Source organism: Pomacea canaliculata, linkage group LG2 (genome assembly GCF_003073045.1).
Source record: "Pomacea canaliculata isolate SZHN2017 linkage group LG2, ASM307304v1, whole genome shotgun sequence".
In the NCBI taxonomy this organism is placed as follows: Eukaryota; Metazoa; Mollusca; class Gastropoda; order Architaenioglossa; family Ampullariidae; genus Pomacea; species Pomacea canaliculata.
Window position 1 is genome coordinate 21,143,887 of NC_037591.1, and position 20,079 is coordinate 21,163,965.

The following is a 20,079-nucleotide window of genomic DNA, read 5'->3' on the forward strand; positions in this document are numbered from 1 at the left end:
ATCCATCGCCAACGCCTTCGTTGAACCTGCGTGGTGATGGACTCGGTTTCAGTTCTTCGGTGGAGTTCTTTGTTGGTGATGGTGTTTGGCCAAAAGATGTTAAGTATGCGCCTGAGGCATCTGTTTTGGAAGACGTCAAGCTTGTTACTGATGGTTTTGGTCATCTTCCAGGATTCTGATCCGTAAAGGAGGGTGCTGATCACATTTGACTTGAAGATTCTCAGTTTGATCTTCTGGCTGATGTTTTTTGCCTTCCATGTGCTCCTGAGTGAGGCGAAGGCCTGGCTGGCTTTCGCCAGTCGGGCTCGAATCTCCACCTCCGCATCCCCGGTGTTTGACATTTTGGACCCAAGATAGGTGAAACTGTCAACTTCCTCAATCTCTTCTCCATTTAGTTTGATGCTATCTTGGACTCTGGCGTTCACTCTCATACTTTTCGTTTTCTTTGTGCTGACCTTCAAGCCAAGGTTTCCAGCTGTTTCTGAGAAGGCCTTTGTTTTTTCATGCATGTCTTGGTGCGGTGTGACAGCAGGGCAATGTCATCAGCAAAGTCCAAGTCTTCCAGCGTTGTTGTTGCTGTCATAGTCATGGTCCATCTGATCCCTCTCCTCTCACTGTCGGTGGAAGTCTTCATGATCCAGTCCATGGCCAGGATGAAGAGGAACGGCGACAGAATGCAGCCCTGCTTCACCCCGGTACTGACGTTGAAGGGGTCTGTGAGCTCCGTGTCACAGACAACCTGGGATTTGAAATCGCTGTACAGCATTGCAATGACCTGAACAAGTTTTGCAGGGACTCCATAATGCCTCAGGATCTTCCATAAGGACTCGCGGTGGATGCTGTCAAAAGCCTTCTCCAGGTCGATGAAATTGATGTACAGCGGTGTGTTCCATTCGTTGCTCTGCTCCAGAATCTGTCGCAGAATGAAGATGTATTCGGAGCAGGATCGCCCAGGACGAAATCCTGCTTGCTGTGGTCGGAGGTCTTTCTCAAGAGTTGCCGTCAGTCTTGACAAAACAATCTTGCTGAAGACCTTGCTGGTGAGGGAAAGAAGTGTTATGCCCCTCCAATTATTGCAGTCTCCAAGATCTCCTTTCTTGGGTAACTTGAAGATGAGCCCTGTCTTCCAAGCAACAGGGAGCTGCCCTGATTCCCAAACTTGCTTGAAGATTTCAGTCAGCTTGGGAGCTGTCACATTTATATCTGCTTTCAACATCTCTGCTGTTATTCCATCTGCCCCTGGTGCTTTGCCGCTCTTCATTGTCTTGACTGCTGCTGTCACTTCTTCCAGGCTTGGTGGGTCTGTGCAGATGTCAAGGTCTATAGCTGCTGGCTGGATGTCTGCAAGCTGAGGGGGATCTGGTCTGTTCAGAACCGACTCAAAATGTTCCTTCCAGCGCTGTAGTTTTTCTGCCTCTCCCTCGATGACATTACCGTTCACGTCTTTCACTGGCACATCACTGTTCTTAAACCCGTTGTTTAGCTGTTTGTTTATCTTGTACAGTGTCTTCAGGTCATTTTTACTTGCTGCATTTTCTGCTTCATCTGCCAGTTTCTCTATGTGGTCTCTTTTGTCGGTTCTTGCCATCCTCTTTACCTCTTTGTTTAGTTTTGCATATCTTTGTCTGAGTTGTTCTTTCAGGCGTTCAGATCTGGTGCTGTTGATTCTTTGTTTGGCTGACTTTCTCTCTTCTATCTTCTTCCATGTCTCTTCTCTGATCCACTGTTCTTTCTTTTTCCGTTGGAAGCCCAGTATTTTCTCTCCTGATTCCTGTAAGACTCGATTGAAGTCGTCTAAGGTCATCTCTTGTTGGTCTCCTAGTGCTCAGTGCACTCACGAATCAAAGATCAAAGGGGGAGTATAAAATGAGTCTTGAGTGAAGGGGAGATAAACATTGCATTGCCGACCAGGGTGTATTTTTCTCTTGCTTGCTTACTCTTTTAACTCACAGACATCCTCTGAAATAATATTTTAAAAATTTGCTTTGTAGATTTTTATTTTAATTTCAAGAGACCTATAATGGGTAAACATTAAAAGTTTAGATACTTCAGAGAAAAATATAACAATCTGTGATCTTCCTGTAGGTGAAAGGAGAAACCCTGAAAATATATGTACACACATGCACACAGATTTGGATGTGTCTTCTCTATGTACTATTTTTTTAAGGTGTGATGTGCTGTGGTTGAAAAAGTATCTCTTACCAATATCTGAGTGAATAATACCTTTCTATTCACGAGATATAAAGTTTTATCCTCGATAGCCTTACCTATGCATAAATTCAGATCTGCAATTCTATCTTATGAAGATGCCTAATTAGTATATGCTCCTAGCTCTGTTGATTCTCCATGACTTTTCTGATCATTTGAAGTCTTGAATGGAAGGATGTTATTTCTCAGATTTTCTACTCAAACCGCCCCCACATCGTCAACCACCCCCCCACCAGTCCCCAGAGGAGCATTGTGGCACACTCTTTAAGTACTTGTCCCAGTACGGTAATAATCAGGTGAATTGGGTTCAGAGCTCATATCGGCCTTGCTTTTCTTTGTCTGCACTTGGCACTTGTTTACAGGGTCAGCTGCTTTGCAGGATATAGTCATAATTACTTAGTTGCTGGCTAGTTTCACAGAAAAGTCAATCCTAAAAATTAAATCAGCAAACGGATAACTCCATGACAAACATAAATTGTATGGATAAAGAGGAAGAACTAAGGATAGTGAGGAGAGTAGTATGATTATGAAAGGTTTTTTTTTTTAAAGAGGTGGGTTGTAAAGCTAGACTTTAAAGCTTGACATGAACTGTTCTTAATGGAACTCCATGACATTTCTTAAAAATTGTGTTGTGCCATATATTTAAGCCCAACTCTTAGATTCTACCCAATTTCATAATTTCAGAAATCTTTTTCCTTGAGGCAACCAAGCAGCATGTCTGCAGTTACTGCAGTCCACATCAGCTTAGCAAGCATTAAGCCAAGATCTCGTGAAGGAGATAGGCCTTACAAATGTGAACAATGTGGCCTAAGCTACAAAACTGCATCTGCAAGAAGTCAACACAGGAAAGTGCATACTGGTATCAAAGAGCACACATGCAAATTGTGTGGAACGTCTTTTATGTACAAAAGCTCCCTCACAGCTCATCTCAGGACACATACAGATGAAAGACCCTACAAGTGTCCATTGTGTGACTACGCTTTTAGAGGGTCTTCCCATCTGAAAGCTCATCTTGTGACTCATTCTGGAGAGAAACCATACAAATGTCATATCTGTGGGGCCCGATACACACAAAATGGTAATCTGCAGGTACATATTCTTTCACATACTGGACAGAAGAATTTTATCTGTGATGTCTGTAATAAAGCCTTTCTCCAACTCACCCATCTGCAGAGTCATAGCAGGGTCCACACAGGAGAACGACCATACAAGTGTAATCAGTGTGATGCTTCATTTTCTCATAGTAGTACTTTAACAATCCATAAACGCACTCATACTGGTGAAAAACCATATAAATGTTTGAAGTGTCCATCAGCTTTTGCACAATTGCCTCACCTCAAAATGCATATGAAAGTACATAACAGGCCCAAGAAAGAATCAAAAGTGCATCGAAGTCGTAGGGGAATGAGAATTCAACTTGCGCTATCATCAGTAGCAAAATAGTAGACTTTGACCTATTGAAGTAATGTTGCAATTTAATGCAATTAGAGAAGCCTTTGACTTTTAAAAATATTTTGCTATGATAAATTTTAACAGAAGTCATCTCAAGCCATCAATTTATTCATCAATTCATCATTTTTATTGAAATTTCCATTTTTTGTCATTGAAAGATGCAGTGTCTGAATTTTGCTCTTGCCTCATTAATTCTATAAGCCTGGGTGTAGTTTTCCTGTACTGCCTCCTACCTACTCCTGTCAGTTCAGTAAAGTATCATTAGAGGAATTAGTCCCTTACGTTTACAAGTGATTGGGTCAGATGTTCTTTAGATGTGCATATAAACTACCAACAAAACATTTCATTATAATAATTATGTATATATGTATTTATATACAACTTAATGATCCTGAGATTTGTATGCATAGTTTACAAAGCTGATAAGACTGATCATGTGTTTCATTCATTCAGCTCCATCAGACAAGTAGGTTTGTCAGGGCTGAGCCAGTTTTTATGATGCTAGGCATTAATATAAATACTTTGTAAGGCTGTGTCGGAGAGAATTACCAACCCCTCATCAAGATTTTTCTTTAAGCAGCCTCTGAGAATGGCAGAAAATCTAAAGGCTGTACTTTGAAACTATGATTTTTTGCCTTTAAGTTCAATTTTACCAACAAGTATTCTTGCAAGTGGCAGATGTGCAAGCTTGGGAAATCTTACGTCATGTGACCAGCTGTAGAGATTGCTGTTAATGATTATAAGCTTGTTACAATGACCTTGAAACAAGAAGATTGTATTCTTTTTATTGTATGGAGACCAAACTATACATGCTTTGTTTGCTTGGTTTTATATGTAAATAGGAATTGCAACTCAAAGAATACACTTTCCCAGAAAATGCAAACATTTGGGGAGGTTTTAATGCCTTTAATATTTTCCTTTTTCTGAAGTTACTCTCAGTTTATTCTATGCCAAATATCTACAGCATGTTTCCTATTCTTGCATAAGGGAACCTTCAAATTCAATAATCTGAAAAGTGTCTTCTGTCTACACAAATAAGGTATATGTAAATAGTCTATACATGTGGCTAGCTGTTTACTGGTGTCAAAATCAAACATTTTTGAATAAAAGAATCTCAGACTGCACTTACTCATGCCTACCAGGTTTATACTTGAATTATATGAAATCCAATTCAACCAAAACAGAATGATTGAAGAGAATATTGCTACATATGGACTGAAGAAGTAATTTTTTTTCAAAAACAAGTTTAATGCATGTTAACAAAAGTATACAGTAAGGAAGGCTTTGTCCACCCAGTGTGGGATGGGGTCCTGATCCTTTCAAAAACAAAGAGAGAAGAAGGTTGGACTTTGCATCCACATGCCATTCCTCAAACATGATGAACTATTTACAGCACACTGCATCAGCAACCAATAGGCTTTGTGACCTTTTCCTGTTTTGTTTTATGAAAGGCTTTAAAAAAGTGGCTTTTCATTACACAGTATCCACACCATCAGCATCTTGTTCCGAGTTCTGCATGCTTAAACCATTCGCAAGTGTTGAATTTTCATCAATTTCACTGTGCCATTCACCACTGGTCTCTACATGTTCTGAATCACCAGGTACATGCTTGCGCTTGTGAAACTTTAGATTGCTGCGCTGGGAGAATGCTGCACCACAGTCATGGCATATGTATGGTTTCTCACCAGTGTGCCTGCGCATGTGGATTTTTAAGGTTGCTTTCTCTAAAAATGCAGCTCCACAGTCAGCGCATGTGTAAGGTTTAATGCCAGTGTGGATCATCATGTGTCTCTTCATGCTACCAGATTGAGTGAATGCTGCTCCACACTCTTGACACAGGTATGGCTTTTCACTGGAATGAGTCCTCATGTGCTTGTTCAGAGAGCCTTTCTCCACAAAGGTTGCCGTACACTCTGTGCACACATAAGGTTTTTCACCAGTGTGCAGTCTCATGTGCCTCTTGAGGCTTCCAGATTGAGTGAATGACACACCACACATTTGGCACATGAAGGGTTTTTGATGTGAATGTGTCTGCATATGCTTGTTCAGTGTGCCTTGCTCAATAAACTTTCCTCCACAGAGTTTGCACACAAATGGTCTCTCCCCTGTATGAATTCTCTTATGTCTTTTAAGGCTTCCCAGCTGGGTGAACACAGAATTGCACATGTTGCATGAATAGAGCTTTTTAATACGTTGACTTGTCACTTGGTCTTTCTGCCTGGACTCATCTAGAATCTGCATCCAAAAAAAAAGCTCATGCTCTTTAACAATCACATAAATGCTGCCTGAATTATATAAATGTTGCAATGATGAAGTAAAATTGAAAGTGTTAGTTACTATATAAATGAGATGTTAATGATATATTAACAACTATTTTCAATTGATTATGAACAGAAAATATTTTTCGCTTTTCATATTTTTGACACCTCTATCAATTCTCACATTTGATTTCCTACATTTCATACATACACAATCTGTACAGATTGATAAGTAAAGACAATATTATACACAAGGATTCAAATTCACATCTAACAATAATCATCTTCATTCAAGATTCCATCACTTGATTTTTTTCAAAAGTATGCTATAAAAGGGCCACCATTTATACTTTACATCACCCACCATTGCCTATTATATCAGTAATACTGGCTGCTAAAGTCCCACTATATAAACAAATACTGGACATTCTTACTTCTGGGGAATTGGAAGAAATGTCTTCAAAGTGAACAGGAAGATCCATTGAGTCCTGGACATATTCCATATCCCTGTTCATGACCAATGACACTGGTTGATCTTGTTCATTGTTTCTGTAAGCTTTCCCATTCTCTGTTGCTAAGGGAGATAGTTGGTTTTTTAAGTGCAGGGACTCCATAAGTGTTTCAGTCTGTTTCTCTGTTGAGCAGGACTGCATCTGAAGAGGCTGGTCAGAAGTTGGGATTGGTAACACAAGGCACTTAGAGCAGGAAAGTGATAGTGGAGCTTTGCAAGTAGCACAAACAGATGAAGATGTCTCTCGATTGTGCCAACTACTGTGGAAACTGAAAACAGATGCAGAATTTTCAGTTTTATTTAAGGTCATTTGGCCAAATAAGGCTAAGAAAAATAACAAAATCATGCATATTCCTTGCCATGAAAAGGTCACTAAATATGATGTTTTGCGAAGTCCTCTTCTTATATCTGACATTGTTTTAAATTGCTACAAATACTGTAGCCCACACCAGTTTCAACTATGGTGTAGTAAGAGTCCTACAAGCACAGACACATGCACGTCACTTACTGTTGAATAAGGAATCTGGCAATCTGAGAATCTGATGCAAGGCCGTGTGCGGTTCCAATTTGGCGCCAGCTTTCATACACAGTTAAGTCAAAGGTCAGCTGATAACATTTTCTTGTTCTATTCCTTTTCTTTCGAAACCTACACATTTGTATCTTTTTTATTATGGCTTTTCTTGCATTTTTTTCCTGTCTGTTATCATGTTGTTTAAACTGACTTTGCTCTTTAAGTCTGGGCTGATCATGAATAACGAGATTCCTAATCTCAAGTTTAATTGCATCATTACATTTCATCTTGCTGGTTGATAACATAGTTTGGGTCATATATTCAAAGCATGGCACCTTCTCAGCTGTCTTTTCTCCTTCTTTCAGCAAGTTCACTGTACTCTTTTTTTTCTGAGTGATACAGCCCATATCTTCTGAAACATTTTGTACGGTTTTCTCCTCTGTGCAAAGCCTTATTGGCAAATTCTTGTGAGTCAATGACATCACATTTTTCACATCTAAACTGTCATGGCTGCCAGCATCAAGTCCTCTTTGCACAACATTCACATGTTCATCCACATCTGGCAGTCCATTCTTGTTTCTCTCATCCTGGTGAGCTTTTCCTCTATAAACATGTTTATCTGAGGACTCAAAAAGCATAAGAACAAGAGATGTATATGATGTATATTATATGAATCATTAAGGAACTATTTTATGTGAAATGAAAATATTAATTTTTCATAATAATCTAGGGAAAGTGATGTTTCAATCAATATATGTGGACCAAATTAACGTTCTATATAAACAAATATTGACAGATTCCTAATCCTGCTTTATCTAATATATATTAAAAATACTTGTTCACATTTTCCATTGTGTAAAAAAGTGTTGAAATCATATTAGAAAAATTTGCCAAGGTCTGAAAACATAAGCAATCTGGTGTTAGGAGTCTGAATGTATAGAAGAATTGGTCCAAGGTATCAATGTGTTATGTAGCAAATCAAACATAAAAGATATTTTGTCATTACTTGTTAGCAAATTTCAATAATAGTGTTTTAGGACACTAATAAATAAACATTTTATTGACATCAGGAACCAAAATCATAATAATATTAACACATGTACATTGATGCTCGCTTTTTTGTGCAGCTTAACATTTAACCACCACCACCTGCCATCTTCCCCCAATATGTTTATATATGAGTCTAAAAAAAAAAAAACACTACAATTTTAACTGAGAGGGTCTAAAAATTCTGAACAGTTTTTAACTGGGGGTCTCGGAAAAACTGAACACGGCAGTATCTTAATGCATATACACAAACAATACTTTAAGGTCGGTATGATTTAGCTCATTTAATTACACTTGTACATATATATATTCTATAGAAGCATATGGTACCTGATATAGTAACTGAGAAGTCTTGCCTGATAATGCAACCGAAGAAAAGCCTATGCATGAGCCAGACTTTGGGGAAGTCAAAAGTCTGTTATAGCTCCATCTGCTGTAGATATGATGTCTGCGAACTGGCTGCATTTTGATAAAAATGCAAGTCAGACATGACAAAGACTAAAAAGGATATATATATATACACACACACAATGAGAAGAAAGATATGTTTGGTTTGTTGGGCAAGCAGATTAAAGACCACTTTTATAAAATACACACTACTATTTTCTATCTGCCAAAATGACAACGAAAATCTTGAGAAAACTTACTTCATTACGGTCATGATTATGTGTTTCAAAAAGCTCTTTCACAGTAAGTTTCTGGCCATCCTTTGTTGCTCGTACTTTTAGCTTAACAGGACATCTGTGTTTGCTGGAAATCGTTAAGAAATGAGAAATATTCAGCATAGTCATCTGTTTTGTTTTTAAATTTCCATATCTATCAGTTTCTGAATCCTTCGTGACCACTGAAGGAGAAATGTTATCACCTCAACTACACATTCAGTTTTGCATGAGTGAAGAGCCCCAACGACAACAACCATGTATTTTTGCTTTGTTGTTTAACCTTTAAAAAATATCGAGGAGCATTTCGATAAATTAAAAAAAAAATTTTTTAACGTGTAGTATTACATGTATTTATACTATAAATCACGTATATATATATAGGCTTGGAACTCGGCACAAATGTACATAAAGATTCTCGTGACTTAAGATTATACCTTATTTCCTCTTCAGATCGATATAACTTTCCCCCGTGAACACAAAAGTAATTTATTTCGGAATATCTTATTTCTTCTTTGTAGTTTTTTCTTGTGTTTCGCTTGCTAGCAGCCTCCACGGTTCTAGAGTCCCTTTTATACAGTTGCGTTCCGGTTTGTTCTTGGTACCGCTTTACGGCCACTTCCAACTCCTCGAAACTAGAAAACTGGCAACCAACATAGAGAGCCATTGAGTAAATTTTAATTTGAATTCGTCGTGTTAGTTTAACTGCCCTGATGCCTTCATTTGTGCAATCGAGCCTAACCAGTTCGAACAGATACCCAAGCGCAGGGGCAGAGTAGTCAGGGGCTACCGGAAGTAGCAGACAACTTCATTTGTTCTCTTGTGGTGGATGATCGCGCTATTGCCGAACGACTTAACGGTCAAGACGAATCGATGTTTCACGCAAACACATACTGACATACATACCCACGACGATCGACCATGCAGAAGACGACTCGGCCATTGGCGATTAATGTGATAAATCAAAACTAATGACCGTTCTAATAACCTTTATTTGGTACTTCTGTTTAGAAGGGAGACTAACTTCATTTTACAGTGTCGACACCAATAATATATGAGCCTGACTTCCGAAGAACCTTGATAGTAATAATCATACCGTATAACAGGTTTTCTGTGCCCCTATATCACCATATATCATCGCCATTTGTTCATTCATTCGCTCGACCTTCAAACTGTTTAAGATAATTTAATGCAAATAATAGCATCATTTCAGAGTTTAATAACAACAAGAGAAAGATTTGTAAAGCGCATTTCCCGGGTAAATGTCTAATGCGCTGAACAAGAAAGACTGCAAACAAACCGACAGTTAACCATACAATAAACATAAGCGTCAGAAAGCAGACAACACCATATGGGAGAGAAAGGTGCACGGGGAAGAATTGACGAGGGCGAAACTGAACACTCGACTGACTCGAGTGTGTAAGATATTTCTTAAAGGGAGGTGTTTGGGGGCCGGAGGCTTTGAGTTTACAAGTTTTCAGTACAATTCATTGTAAAAAGAGGACACCTTAGGACAGCGGTTCTCAACCTTTTACTTGTGACGCCCCGCTGACAAACAAAGGTACGTCCGCCCCCCCCCCCCCCCTTAGCCAGCAATGTAAGCTAATTTCACTAATACCGCTATAAGAAACTTTAAAAAAATGATCACCGTCACGCCCCCCTAGGGGGTCGCGCCCCACAGGTTGAGAACCGCTGCCTTAGGACATCTGCTGATGCAAGACCAGCAACTGCAACTAGTGGCAGGACTAAACCATGCAGCCCCCATAAATTTTGATGGCAGAGACTTGTTGATGCACGTCAACGACGTCAAAACCTCCATTTAACAGTCATGCAACGGAGTTCCAATGCTTCATCTGTGCCAGACTCTGGACTTTCACATAGGGACTGCGGAGTCACTTGAAAGCATATTCTTCGGACAGCTAACAATTGTGCTTCCAATCACCTTTCTTCTTTCCATATATTCTACTCCTCTGGGCAGTGAGCCTCTGTATCTACGGTCCCTTTGCTTGGAACAGTCACCTCGCCTCTTCGAGCAAGGACAACCTGAGTGCAACATTTTCTTTATGATCGTGTTTATTTTTAAATTAATAATTCTGGAAATATTCACAATTATGCTTAAGTTTAAAAATGTAAGACTTCAAACATCGGCATTCTCACCTGTTTCCTATACTGAGGAGTGCTGCGCGCAAGTAGCATTTGTAACAGTGAGTGTGGCTCACTTCAGCAAATCTCTGTTTTAAGTCAAAAGAAGAAACATTGTTCAGGTTGTCGTGTTCAAGAACCGATTTTTTCCCCATGGAATGGCTGATTTTGGAATGCAGACCTACAGATTTTAACTTTATTTAGAACCTTTGGCTCAAGTTTTAAGACAATTAAAAGGTTCAAACCGATTTCACTCAGCAGATTGGCAAGTAAATCTCCAGATCAAAGTTTAATAGGCAACAATCACGGACATTGCAGTCTATGTTGCATTTTTGATTCTTTGTTACTTAGTGGGTGCATTTGAGTTAATTTTTCCATGTGTGTTAGTGTTAATAAAATATAAACGCATTTCAAACATGCATTTGTCTAACAAAAACTCCTGTGATTCTTTTAATTGGATAATTTCTATCATTGTATTTTTATTTTACAGTTACAACTGACTGCTAATGATGGCGTTACTTTATGCTCTATTGCCAGCGATTTTCGCCAAGCGTTCTGTTGTCCTTTAAATAAATAAAGTGGCAGCATAAGATCCCCTTCTTCCAGAACCTCTAGCTGTTTTAAATTATCAGTGCACTTTGCACTATGTGTGTGTGTTAAAGCTTTGCTTTTATTGCTGTATAAATAAGAATGTCAGGCTTGAAAACATAGAAAGCACTAATATGATAGCAATTAGTAAGTAGCAGGGAGGTCTGTCAACTGTTTTTTCTGATGTCTTGTGCATGTAAGAATGTGTGAATGTTGAGTGTGTGCATGTATGCATATTACACCAAGCATATTGTATATCAAGTGTGTTAGCAGTTTGCAGATATGCGCCTACAGCTATTTTAATATTTTGAAATGGTTGAGGTACAAAAACAACTTTATAGAGAGTACCCTAAGTGGAAACATCAGATCACTGATAACAGATTCCAAAATTTGTGAAGATGTATGCACTGACATTATAGGGTTGATGCTTGTGCACATATGCAAGAACCCCAATCACCCTCGTGCCTTAAGTGAATACTATCACCTTCTGGAGACAAAATTACACACTGTTGACTAATACACAACGCCACTGTCAAAATAACTACTTGAAATTTGGTTCAAAGTCATATATTTAATATAAATTTGTAAAAGGTATTTTTCTCCATTTCATGATTTGAGATCTATTTGCAAAGTCAGTAAGCTGTGCCTGCATTGTTCAACACATAATCAGTATCAACACACAATCAATAATTTATATTATATATAACAGTTTTTCTTCACATTATCGAGTATAACCCAAGATGACCTCAGGTCACCAACTGTATTTTATTCTTGCTGGGAGTGTGTAAATATATATAAAGAGAAAAATTTTTTGAACATGTACTTATCTGTATACAGCTAGCGTATGAACATTATATGAAATTGCCCTTGTGGATTAATAAAGTTGTATTGCATTGTATTGTTGCTTGCAGAGACATTATCAACTGCATGCATCAACATTAACCTTATGTTACATTAGGAAAGACTGAACTAATAAAGCTGCTGAATATGGTCAGTTAGGTTGATGCCTCAACATCTTGAAAAAGTTTACATTCTTTTAGCCTTCTATGCTTTCTGTAGCTTGCCAGACTTGAGAAACTTAACTTGCACATTGGGCAAAATGGTTTTTCAAAGCTGTGCTTGCTTATTTTATGACTTCTATAATTAGAAGCATTTGCAAACAACCACCCACAATCTTCACACATGTATGGTTTTTCACCTGTATGTGTGCGTCTGTGGACTTTGAGATGCTGCAGCTGAACAAAAGCAGCACCACAAATTTCACATTTATATGGTCTGTCACCAGTATGTATCCTTGTATGTACTATCAGACTTATCTTTAGCTTAAATCCTTTCCCACACTCACTACAAACATAAGGTCTTTCATCGCTGTGTGTCTTCATGTGAATGACAAGATTTATCTTATTTCGGAATGCTCTGCCACACTCATGACAAAGAAAAGTTTCTGTGTGTTGTGTCTTCACGTGTGCTCTATAAAAATCGATGCTGAAAAACCCTTTCCCACATTCACAACACAGAAATGGCATGTCAACCAAGTGTTTTTGATTCATATGATGCCTAAATTGTAAGGCACAGTTAAATGTTACATCACAGTCCTTACAAAAGCATTTTTTGCGGTAATGGTGCTCCTTCCTGTGCATGCCTAAAGAAAACATGGAATTAAATGTTTTCTTACAATATCTGCAATTTAGTGTCATGCTACTGCTAGCATGCATATCCATATGCTTTACCAGTTTATCACGAGTGCTAAATCTCAGCTCACAAATCTTGCACTTATGAGATGTGTTCCTACTATGCAACACTGCATGCCTTAACAGGCTGCGAAGCCTTCTAAAGGTCTTTTCGCACTCCATGCATCTGTAGATTTCTTCCTTACCACAGTAAGAACGATGATTATACAGGTTCGAGTAAGATGAGAAAGCAACATTACATTTTGCACAAATAAAAGAATTTCCATAATGAGTTCTTACATGTGATTTCAAACATGCAGACCGTGGAAAAGTGGCTCCACATTCCTTACAAGATGACTGTTTGTGACCAGAATTTAGATGGCACCTCAAGCCATTAGACCGAGAAAATACTGCCCTGCAGTCTGGACATGCAAACAATTTTTTCTGGTCTTTCATACCATCTTTGGGAGGATTCTGTCTTGTCTTTTCATTTGCATAGTCATTCAACTGTGGGGCATCTTCCAAAAGAGGCATCTGCAAAATCATAATCCAGAGTATAACTCATTACCATCTATTGGTCTTTTGTGACATTGTACAAAAGACAGGGTTATAATTTATGGAAATAGCTATGGTGTTTGGATTGTGCATATCCACGACTGGTCTATTTGAGTAAAAATATTTGGTTGTTATATTGTTTTTACTAAGGTAGGTACAAACATACTGCTTAAACCTTGGGGTCATTGTTCTGTTTGTTTTTTTGTGTGTGTGTGTGCAACCAAATCTGTCAAAATATTTAGAGCTGGCTATTATTATACTACCGTTTGTTTAAAGAGATGTCGCTTATGCATTTAAGGCAACATTTTCTTTAAGCACATAAAACACCAGGACTGTCAGTAAAACGTTACTACACCTTTAAACTTGAGGCTTCCTCCTGATTCACGCAGGGTTCCAGATGTTTATAGGACTCCCTAGGATTACAGCTAGAAGTGGTTGTCCACAGCTCGTTCTGTACTTCTCCATCAATCTGTTCACTTTCCATAAAGGGTTCTCCAGTCCCAGACATATACCCTGGGATGCTGCAACAAAATTTATCCACCAAAAAAGTGTTCATTTCTGTATCTGCTTCCCTTTCAGTCTGGTCTTGAAGGTATAGATTGGCTGGCTGGTTGCCACAGTTCAAGTCCTCTTCAAGGCCACAATCTTCTGATGCTGTTGCTGGAGAAGACATTGTATCCTGTGGCTTACAAAAAGGTAAACCGCTATTTTCTTGAGAATTACTGTGAAGGACTTCCTCAAGATGAGTGAGTCTACTGCAATGTTGACAGATTTTCAGAAGAGGACCATTGCAACTGTTGCAGGTTTCTTGAGACTGTAGCAACTCTTCTACATTTCTGCAACCAAGAAATGAAACAGGGAAATAAAAACAAAAGCAAAAATTGAGCATACAAAATTAAGGATTGATACAAAAATGTCAGTATTCGCTAGCGTCTTTAGTTTCCAATGGGACTACCAACAGCAGCAGTGGCTCAGGCTTTATCAAGGAACAAGTAGCCAGGTTTCTAAAACTGTTATCTGGAGGGCCTAGGTTCTGCACAATTGAGCTGTGCTACTACTCTTCTGATATGAGCAATACCAGAAAAATGCTAGTAGGTTTGTGTTTTCTACTAGTGCTTTTGAAAACTTAAGGAATCAAGAAATGAACTTAAGATAATCTATCAAAAACATTAAAACTAATAAATCAGTTACTAATATAGACACCATCAACATGCTTGCCAGTGATTAATTTCATAGTACTTGGCTGTTCTATGGGACATATCTGTTCCATAGGTCAAGAGACCATGATCATCACAGAAATAAACTTCTTCATCAACTCTTTAAGCTTTCCGGTTAGTGCCCCGTGCCATTTCTTTGTACCAGTAGGATGTGAATAAACAACCTGTTTTACAGACATACTTCAATGCATTATCTGGGTAAAAATTCAGCATCAGTACCAACACATGGAATTTTGCAAATTACTTACGATGAACACTGTGACTTTCTCGATGAATGAAGGTTGTCTCCACCTTTATTAGTGAGAAGACTTTTTTCTTTCAATTTTCCTATAACAGCGTTTAATAAATCAACTTGTTTACTCAGAACTGAGCCTTTTCTTTGTTCAAATATCACTTGCTTCCTCAAGGTCTGCATATGTTCTATAGCATGATCTAGTCTTTGCTTTAGCATCTTAGGGCTTTGTGTCACATGATAGACATGGTCTAGCTGAATCTGGGCAGGTACCGGTGATGCTACATGAACTTCTTTAGTCTTGTCAAAGGTGTCTTCTGTATCATCTGAGTTGTTGCAGGAATCAACTTGCTGGTCAACTCTCTGCCTTGGTGGAGGCCGTTTTTTGACATTCTGCAACAAATAAGATGCCTAGCAAAGTGAATAAAACCATTAAGTATACAATGGTTATAGCCACAATAAATTCTCAAACATGCACTTGCCTTTGGTAAACAAATAATTAGATTTTACATTACTGTAAGCAAGCAAACACTGAACATTTTATAAATTATCATCATAAACATTCCAGGCATTGAGTAAATCACTATACTGTACACTAAATAAAAATTGTCTTAAAAGGTTATATGGGCCAAAATTTTGACATATTGCACGACCACTAAGCATTCATCTCAACTTGCATACAAAAATGGAAAAGTTTTACTTTTGCTGCACTGTGATCTATGTGTGCACATATATCAACAAATATAGACAGTGTATTTTTTTCAGTCTGCAGCAGACCACTGAAAAGTGATACTTTGTGGGTGCTTTCTTCTTACAATAATTTTATGGAATTGTAGACAATAAGAAAAATTTATACATTTTCAGCCTGAATTTTTTTTCACCTTTTGTGTTTGAGGTTTTGGAAACTTAAAGATGGTAGGAACAGCATCTTCCCTAAGACGTATTATTTGACCTGTACGGTCAAAACAAGAGTCTTCAAAATGATCAGAACAAAGCAGTGAATACTTCGATGGACAGAAGTTCTCTCTTTTCATATTCACAATCCATGTCTTGAGCAATTCACGTTTCTTTGGGAAACTACAACATGATGATGACAGTAAGAAGAAAAAAAAAGAAAGTAAACTAGTGAAGATTGCACCAAATCTCATATTAAAAAATAAAGGCAACCATTCTGAGGCATCAGGAAGCAAGAATATATACTAATAATTATTAAACATCAGATTGCAATGGCAGAACTTATAAGGAACGAAATAGTATGCAAGTAAAATATTTTAATATTATGCTATATTTTGCTTCATTGTCAATTACTGTTAGTGGTGTCTACAAGATAATGTGGATTTATTCATATCATTTTCCCAATTAACAGAAGGATTGATGCACTTTACAAACATAACACAAATAAACAAAGAATGACACAAAATGCAGAATGAGACAGACCATATTGGAAAACAAATGTACAGACACACTGATAAGAATTCAAGATAGAAAAGGAGAAGCATGCTTACAAGCAATAAAAGCATAGTGCTAGAAGTACAGTAGAGCAATCTGGTAGTCTAGATGAAGGGGAAGGATGTATTTGAGGTTGTTCATTAAATGACTGAAAACTTTATAAGCACTACCTCCAGCAAAGGTGGCAGAAACCTGCAGTGCAAAAAATCTTAAGGCTGAGCGATTGTGAGCACATGTTCTAAAGGATGTTCTTCCCAGGGCAAACTACCTCCTGCATGGCAAAAACTGCACTGTATTTTTAAGCAAAATTAGAAATAATTTAATGAGTTGACCATAATTTCAATGTTCTGAAAGTTCACCTCAAAACTATTGTTTTTCTGTTACTTTAAACTTTTCAAAACTTAAATATTCGACATTTGCCACATAAAGGAATATTTTACAACAGAGCATGGTTTGTTGGATACTCGTTTCCTGGCCCTCCACAATCTGTCTACGTCCCTTCATATTACGAAACATATCTAGGTGAAAACACTTTCCTGCCAAACTAACCAGCCAGTTTTTGTAGACTAGCAAAAGCTCATTGCAGACCGCCTTGTTTCAACTTTTGCGCGCTCTGTGGTGAGTGGTACGAAAGCTGCATCACCAGAACTGACTTGAAAATTCACGGAGAAGGATGCCGGATGGCACAAAATAGATCTGAGAGTTCTGTCTGTTGATGCAAATACGAAATCTTAACCGTGAAAAATGAAATATGTCAGTGATTTGTAGATCAGAAAAAGATCTATAAAAAGAAACATTGTGCATCAAAAACAGAAGCAAGCGGTGCAATAAAAGCACATAGCAACAAAAGGCACTAATCAAGAATATCACGGGAAAAGAAAAGAAAAAATAGACGGAGATCAATCATCCTCGAGCACATTTTATCACTACCGATGAAAACTCTTTCCACATCCTTTTCTGTGCACATTAGGGCACCTCCAGGCGGCACACTGCGGCATCGTTGGCAACCAGGTTTTAAAATCCTATCCTCGAATGTTAGCGAAAGCAAGACGGGTGACCAAGATGGCTGACAGACTACTTCGCTGATTGGCCAATGTTCAGTCAACGGAACCACTGTCCGCCATCTTGGTAACCTTCAATTTTTGTCGTCTGCTAGTTGCTTCGGGCATCGTTAGCCAACTAATCGTTAAACACTTTTTCATGATAAAGCCAGCGAATTCTACCTTTTTTTATTGAATATATCATACCTGAAATTTATTCCTCTTTTTTTTACTTCAAAATACTGAGAAATAAGTGCTAAGAATTAGTATCAAATGAAATAAACACTCAATGCACTATATGCAGTGAACGGTATGTTCAATTTGACTACATGTTGTTGGCCTTATTTGTGTGCCTTTCCTCTTCCATTTTGCATCAGCTATAGCTGATTAATAAAATGAGAAAATGTAATAAAAAAGACATATACAGAGCTGATAACTTTTAAGCCAAACTAGCAGTTTTAACATAAGTTGTATTGTATTGTATAACAGAATGTGCAAACATTGAACGAGACGTCAGTGCTGTCTGAATTCAACAAACCGTACACCACCTACGACACAGTCTTAATTAATGTTAAATGATGTGCCAACATGTAAACATAGTATTTAATACTTAAACTAAGCAATGTTATTTTTTCTGGGTATCAACTTTAAAAGGCAAAGTGGTATTTTCAAAGTTTGTCTACTATGTAACCATTATTACTGTTCCTTTATCAGCAATCTCATTTTAAAAGACTTGCTTTCTGTATGGGTTGTTGAGGGGTAGCAAGGTGTACTGTTTAATGAAGTCAACAACTGACATACAAATACCTTTGAAGGTATCTTCCACGAAAAGACTGATGGCACAGCAGACTCTTTCAATAACTTTAAGGTACCATGACGGGAATATGTAAAGTCTTCAGGCTGAAAATGGTCTGAACATATTGTTTCACGCTGTGATGGTACCCATGGTTGTTTTCCAGGGCCAGCCCTGTTTATGGCTCTTAGCCACAAAGCCCTCCGATTGGGATTAGAAGGTATCCTGAAATTGCAAACAGGAAGATTATATTTGAACTTGATATTGTTTCATTCATCATTAATGTAGTGTACATTTTGATTAAGTTTTATTTTATGTAAATGGAAGCATAGGCTTTATAGCTTTGTAAATTGTACCATGTTACTAATATATATTTATACAAATGTAACAGTTATGAATTTAAAAATGTACTTTAACAAACTTGATGTATGCTTTAAATCACAAAGAACAACTGTTTTTGAAAACAGTGAAAAGCAGTTATCTAATTTTGAGCAAAAACTGACCCAAAATATAATACCAATGATATAAATGTGATCATTAAGGTTTTATTTAGGGTCATGATTATGAATAATTTGAAAACACCAGATGACCATCCCTAAATACGAGAAAGTCCACGCCATGCTCATGTCTGGCATCTTTCCCATTGTTCCTGAGTTTATGGCTCTTTTCAGATGCTGTCTACCCATCTCCTGACCATCTGACTTCTGCCAGTCCCGCAATGTCCCACCCATACCTATTTAGCTAATGGGTGAACACGAACTGGCCTGTACTCTCATTGCATAATGCCTTCGCCTGCTGGTGCCGTACGTGTTATTATCGTGATTTTCAACATGGGTTTACTCCCTTAGTATTTTATATTTCCCAATATTGCCCACATGGTAGTGGGACCATAATTATTCCATTGGCTATGATGTGTAAGGTGGGAAATAATAACAATCTGTCATCTGCTTCCACACCAAGCGGCGAACACAAAATGCTTGTATTACTTCTTGATGCAAAAAGGCGGGAGGGCAAGCGACAACCAAATGGCTTCCCAAAACAGCAAAATTTGAAAAAAAAAAATTGTCACAGAAAGATATTCTATGTAACAGAAACAGAGATGTACTAGATTAACCTACTGCGCTATGCCTGAGTCCACGAAGTGCTTCACGCTGAACGATCAGAATGTTTCGAGAAGTGTTTACAATTTCACTTAAATTACAAACATCAAACTGGGTATCAACAGCGCGTACTTACAGATGAAAAGACTTAAGAGAATCTTTTGTCTGTCGGTTAGTGCAACCGACTGCACAGCAAGAGCTCACCATATTTACAATAAATATATATTTCGAGTACTGGGAGTAAGCACATAAGGATCCGTGCTCTTCCTGCCTGTGGCGGAAGTTTGATGCGTTTTGCCGCCGAACTCAGAGAAATCTTCAACGTAGAGATCATAGAAGTATGTGTCGTCTGCTAACACCGTTTGCTGATTTACCGCCTCTCCCTACATGTCCCAGTGAAGGATGCAACGACTTTGATAGTCCGCACTAAGCAAAACAGTTCTTTCAATCATTCCCTTGACATATAAAACTATGAAACCTTAGAGCGGCGCCGTTTTGAACAACGCTAAAATACCACAAAGAATTAAGTGCATAAAGTAAATGGTGCATTAGTGGAAGGCTACATTTCCTACGACCAAAAACAGCTTTGACTCGCTCACTTTTCTCAGCAATTTACCTTCAATTTCAAAACAAGTCTTTTTTTAGCT

At 38.1% G+C, this 20,079-nt stretch overlaps 2 protein-coding genes across 10 annotated transcripts in view; one reads left to right on the forward strand and one right to left on the reverse strand.

Moving 5' to 3' along the window:
- LOC112556750 (zinc finger protein 239-like) overlaps positions 1 to 4,784 on the forward strand; it is a 7,296-nt gene extending 2,512 nt beyond the window's left edge. For 7 of the 9 annotated variants that reach the window (XM_025226081.1, XM_025226078.1, XM_025226079.1 and 4 more), the window contains exon 4: positions 2,893 to 4,784. In XM_025226081.1, the coding sequence (XP_025081866.1) occupies positions 2,893 to 3,651 (759 nt within the window). In that variant the 3' untranslated portion in view covers positions 3,652 to 4,784. Of the gene's footprint in view, positions 1 to 1,711; positions 2,505 to 2,892 lie in introns of those variants that run through there. The other 2 variants (XM_025226086.1, XM_025226085.1) reach the window with 2 other exon arrangements.
- The window catches only part of LOC112555153, a 27,112-nt gene extending 7,379 nt beyond the window's left edge, over positions 1 to 19,733 (reverse strand). Inside the window, exons 1-12 of the mRNA XM_025223400.1 lie at positions 19,569 to 19,733; positions 18,347 to 18,557; positions 15,067 to 15,443; positions 13,957 to 14,437; positions 12,373 to 13,580; positions 9,084 to 9,452; positions 8,635 to 8,737; positions 8,318 to 8,446; positions 6,938 to 7,566; positions 6,353 to 6,698; positions 5,138 to 5,895; positions 4,790 to 4,809 (exon numbers count right to left, since the gene is read on the reverse strand). Of these exons, the coding sequence (XP_025079185.1) occupies positions 4,790 to 4,809; positions 5,138 to 5,895; positions 6,353 to 6,698; positions 6,938 to 7,566; positions 8,318 to 8,446; positions 8,635 to 8,737; positions 9,084 to 9,452; positions 12,373 to 13,580; positions 13,957 to 14,437; positions 15,067 to 15,443; positions 18,347 to 18,557; positions 19,569 to 19,639 (4,702 nt within the window). The 5' untranslated portion in view covers positions 19,640 to 19,733. The remainder of the gene's footprint in view (positions 1 to 4,789; positions 4,810 to 5,137; positions 5,896 to 6,352; positions 6,699 to 6,937; positions 7,567 to 8,317; positions 8,447 to 8,634; positions 8,738 to 9,083; positions 9,453 to 12,372; positions 13,581 to 13,956; positions 14,438 to 15,066; positions 15,444 to 18,346; positions 18,558 to 19,568) is intronic.
- Positions 19,734 to 20,079: the final 346 nt, after the last annotated feature.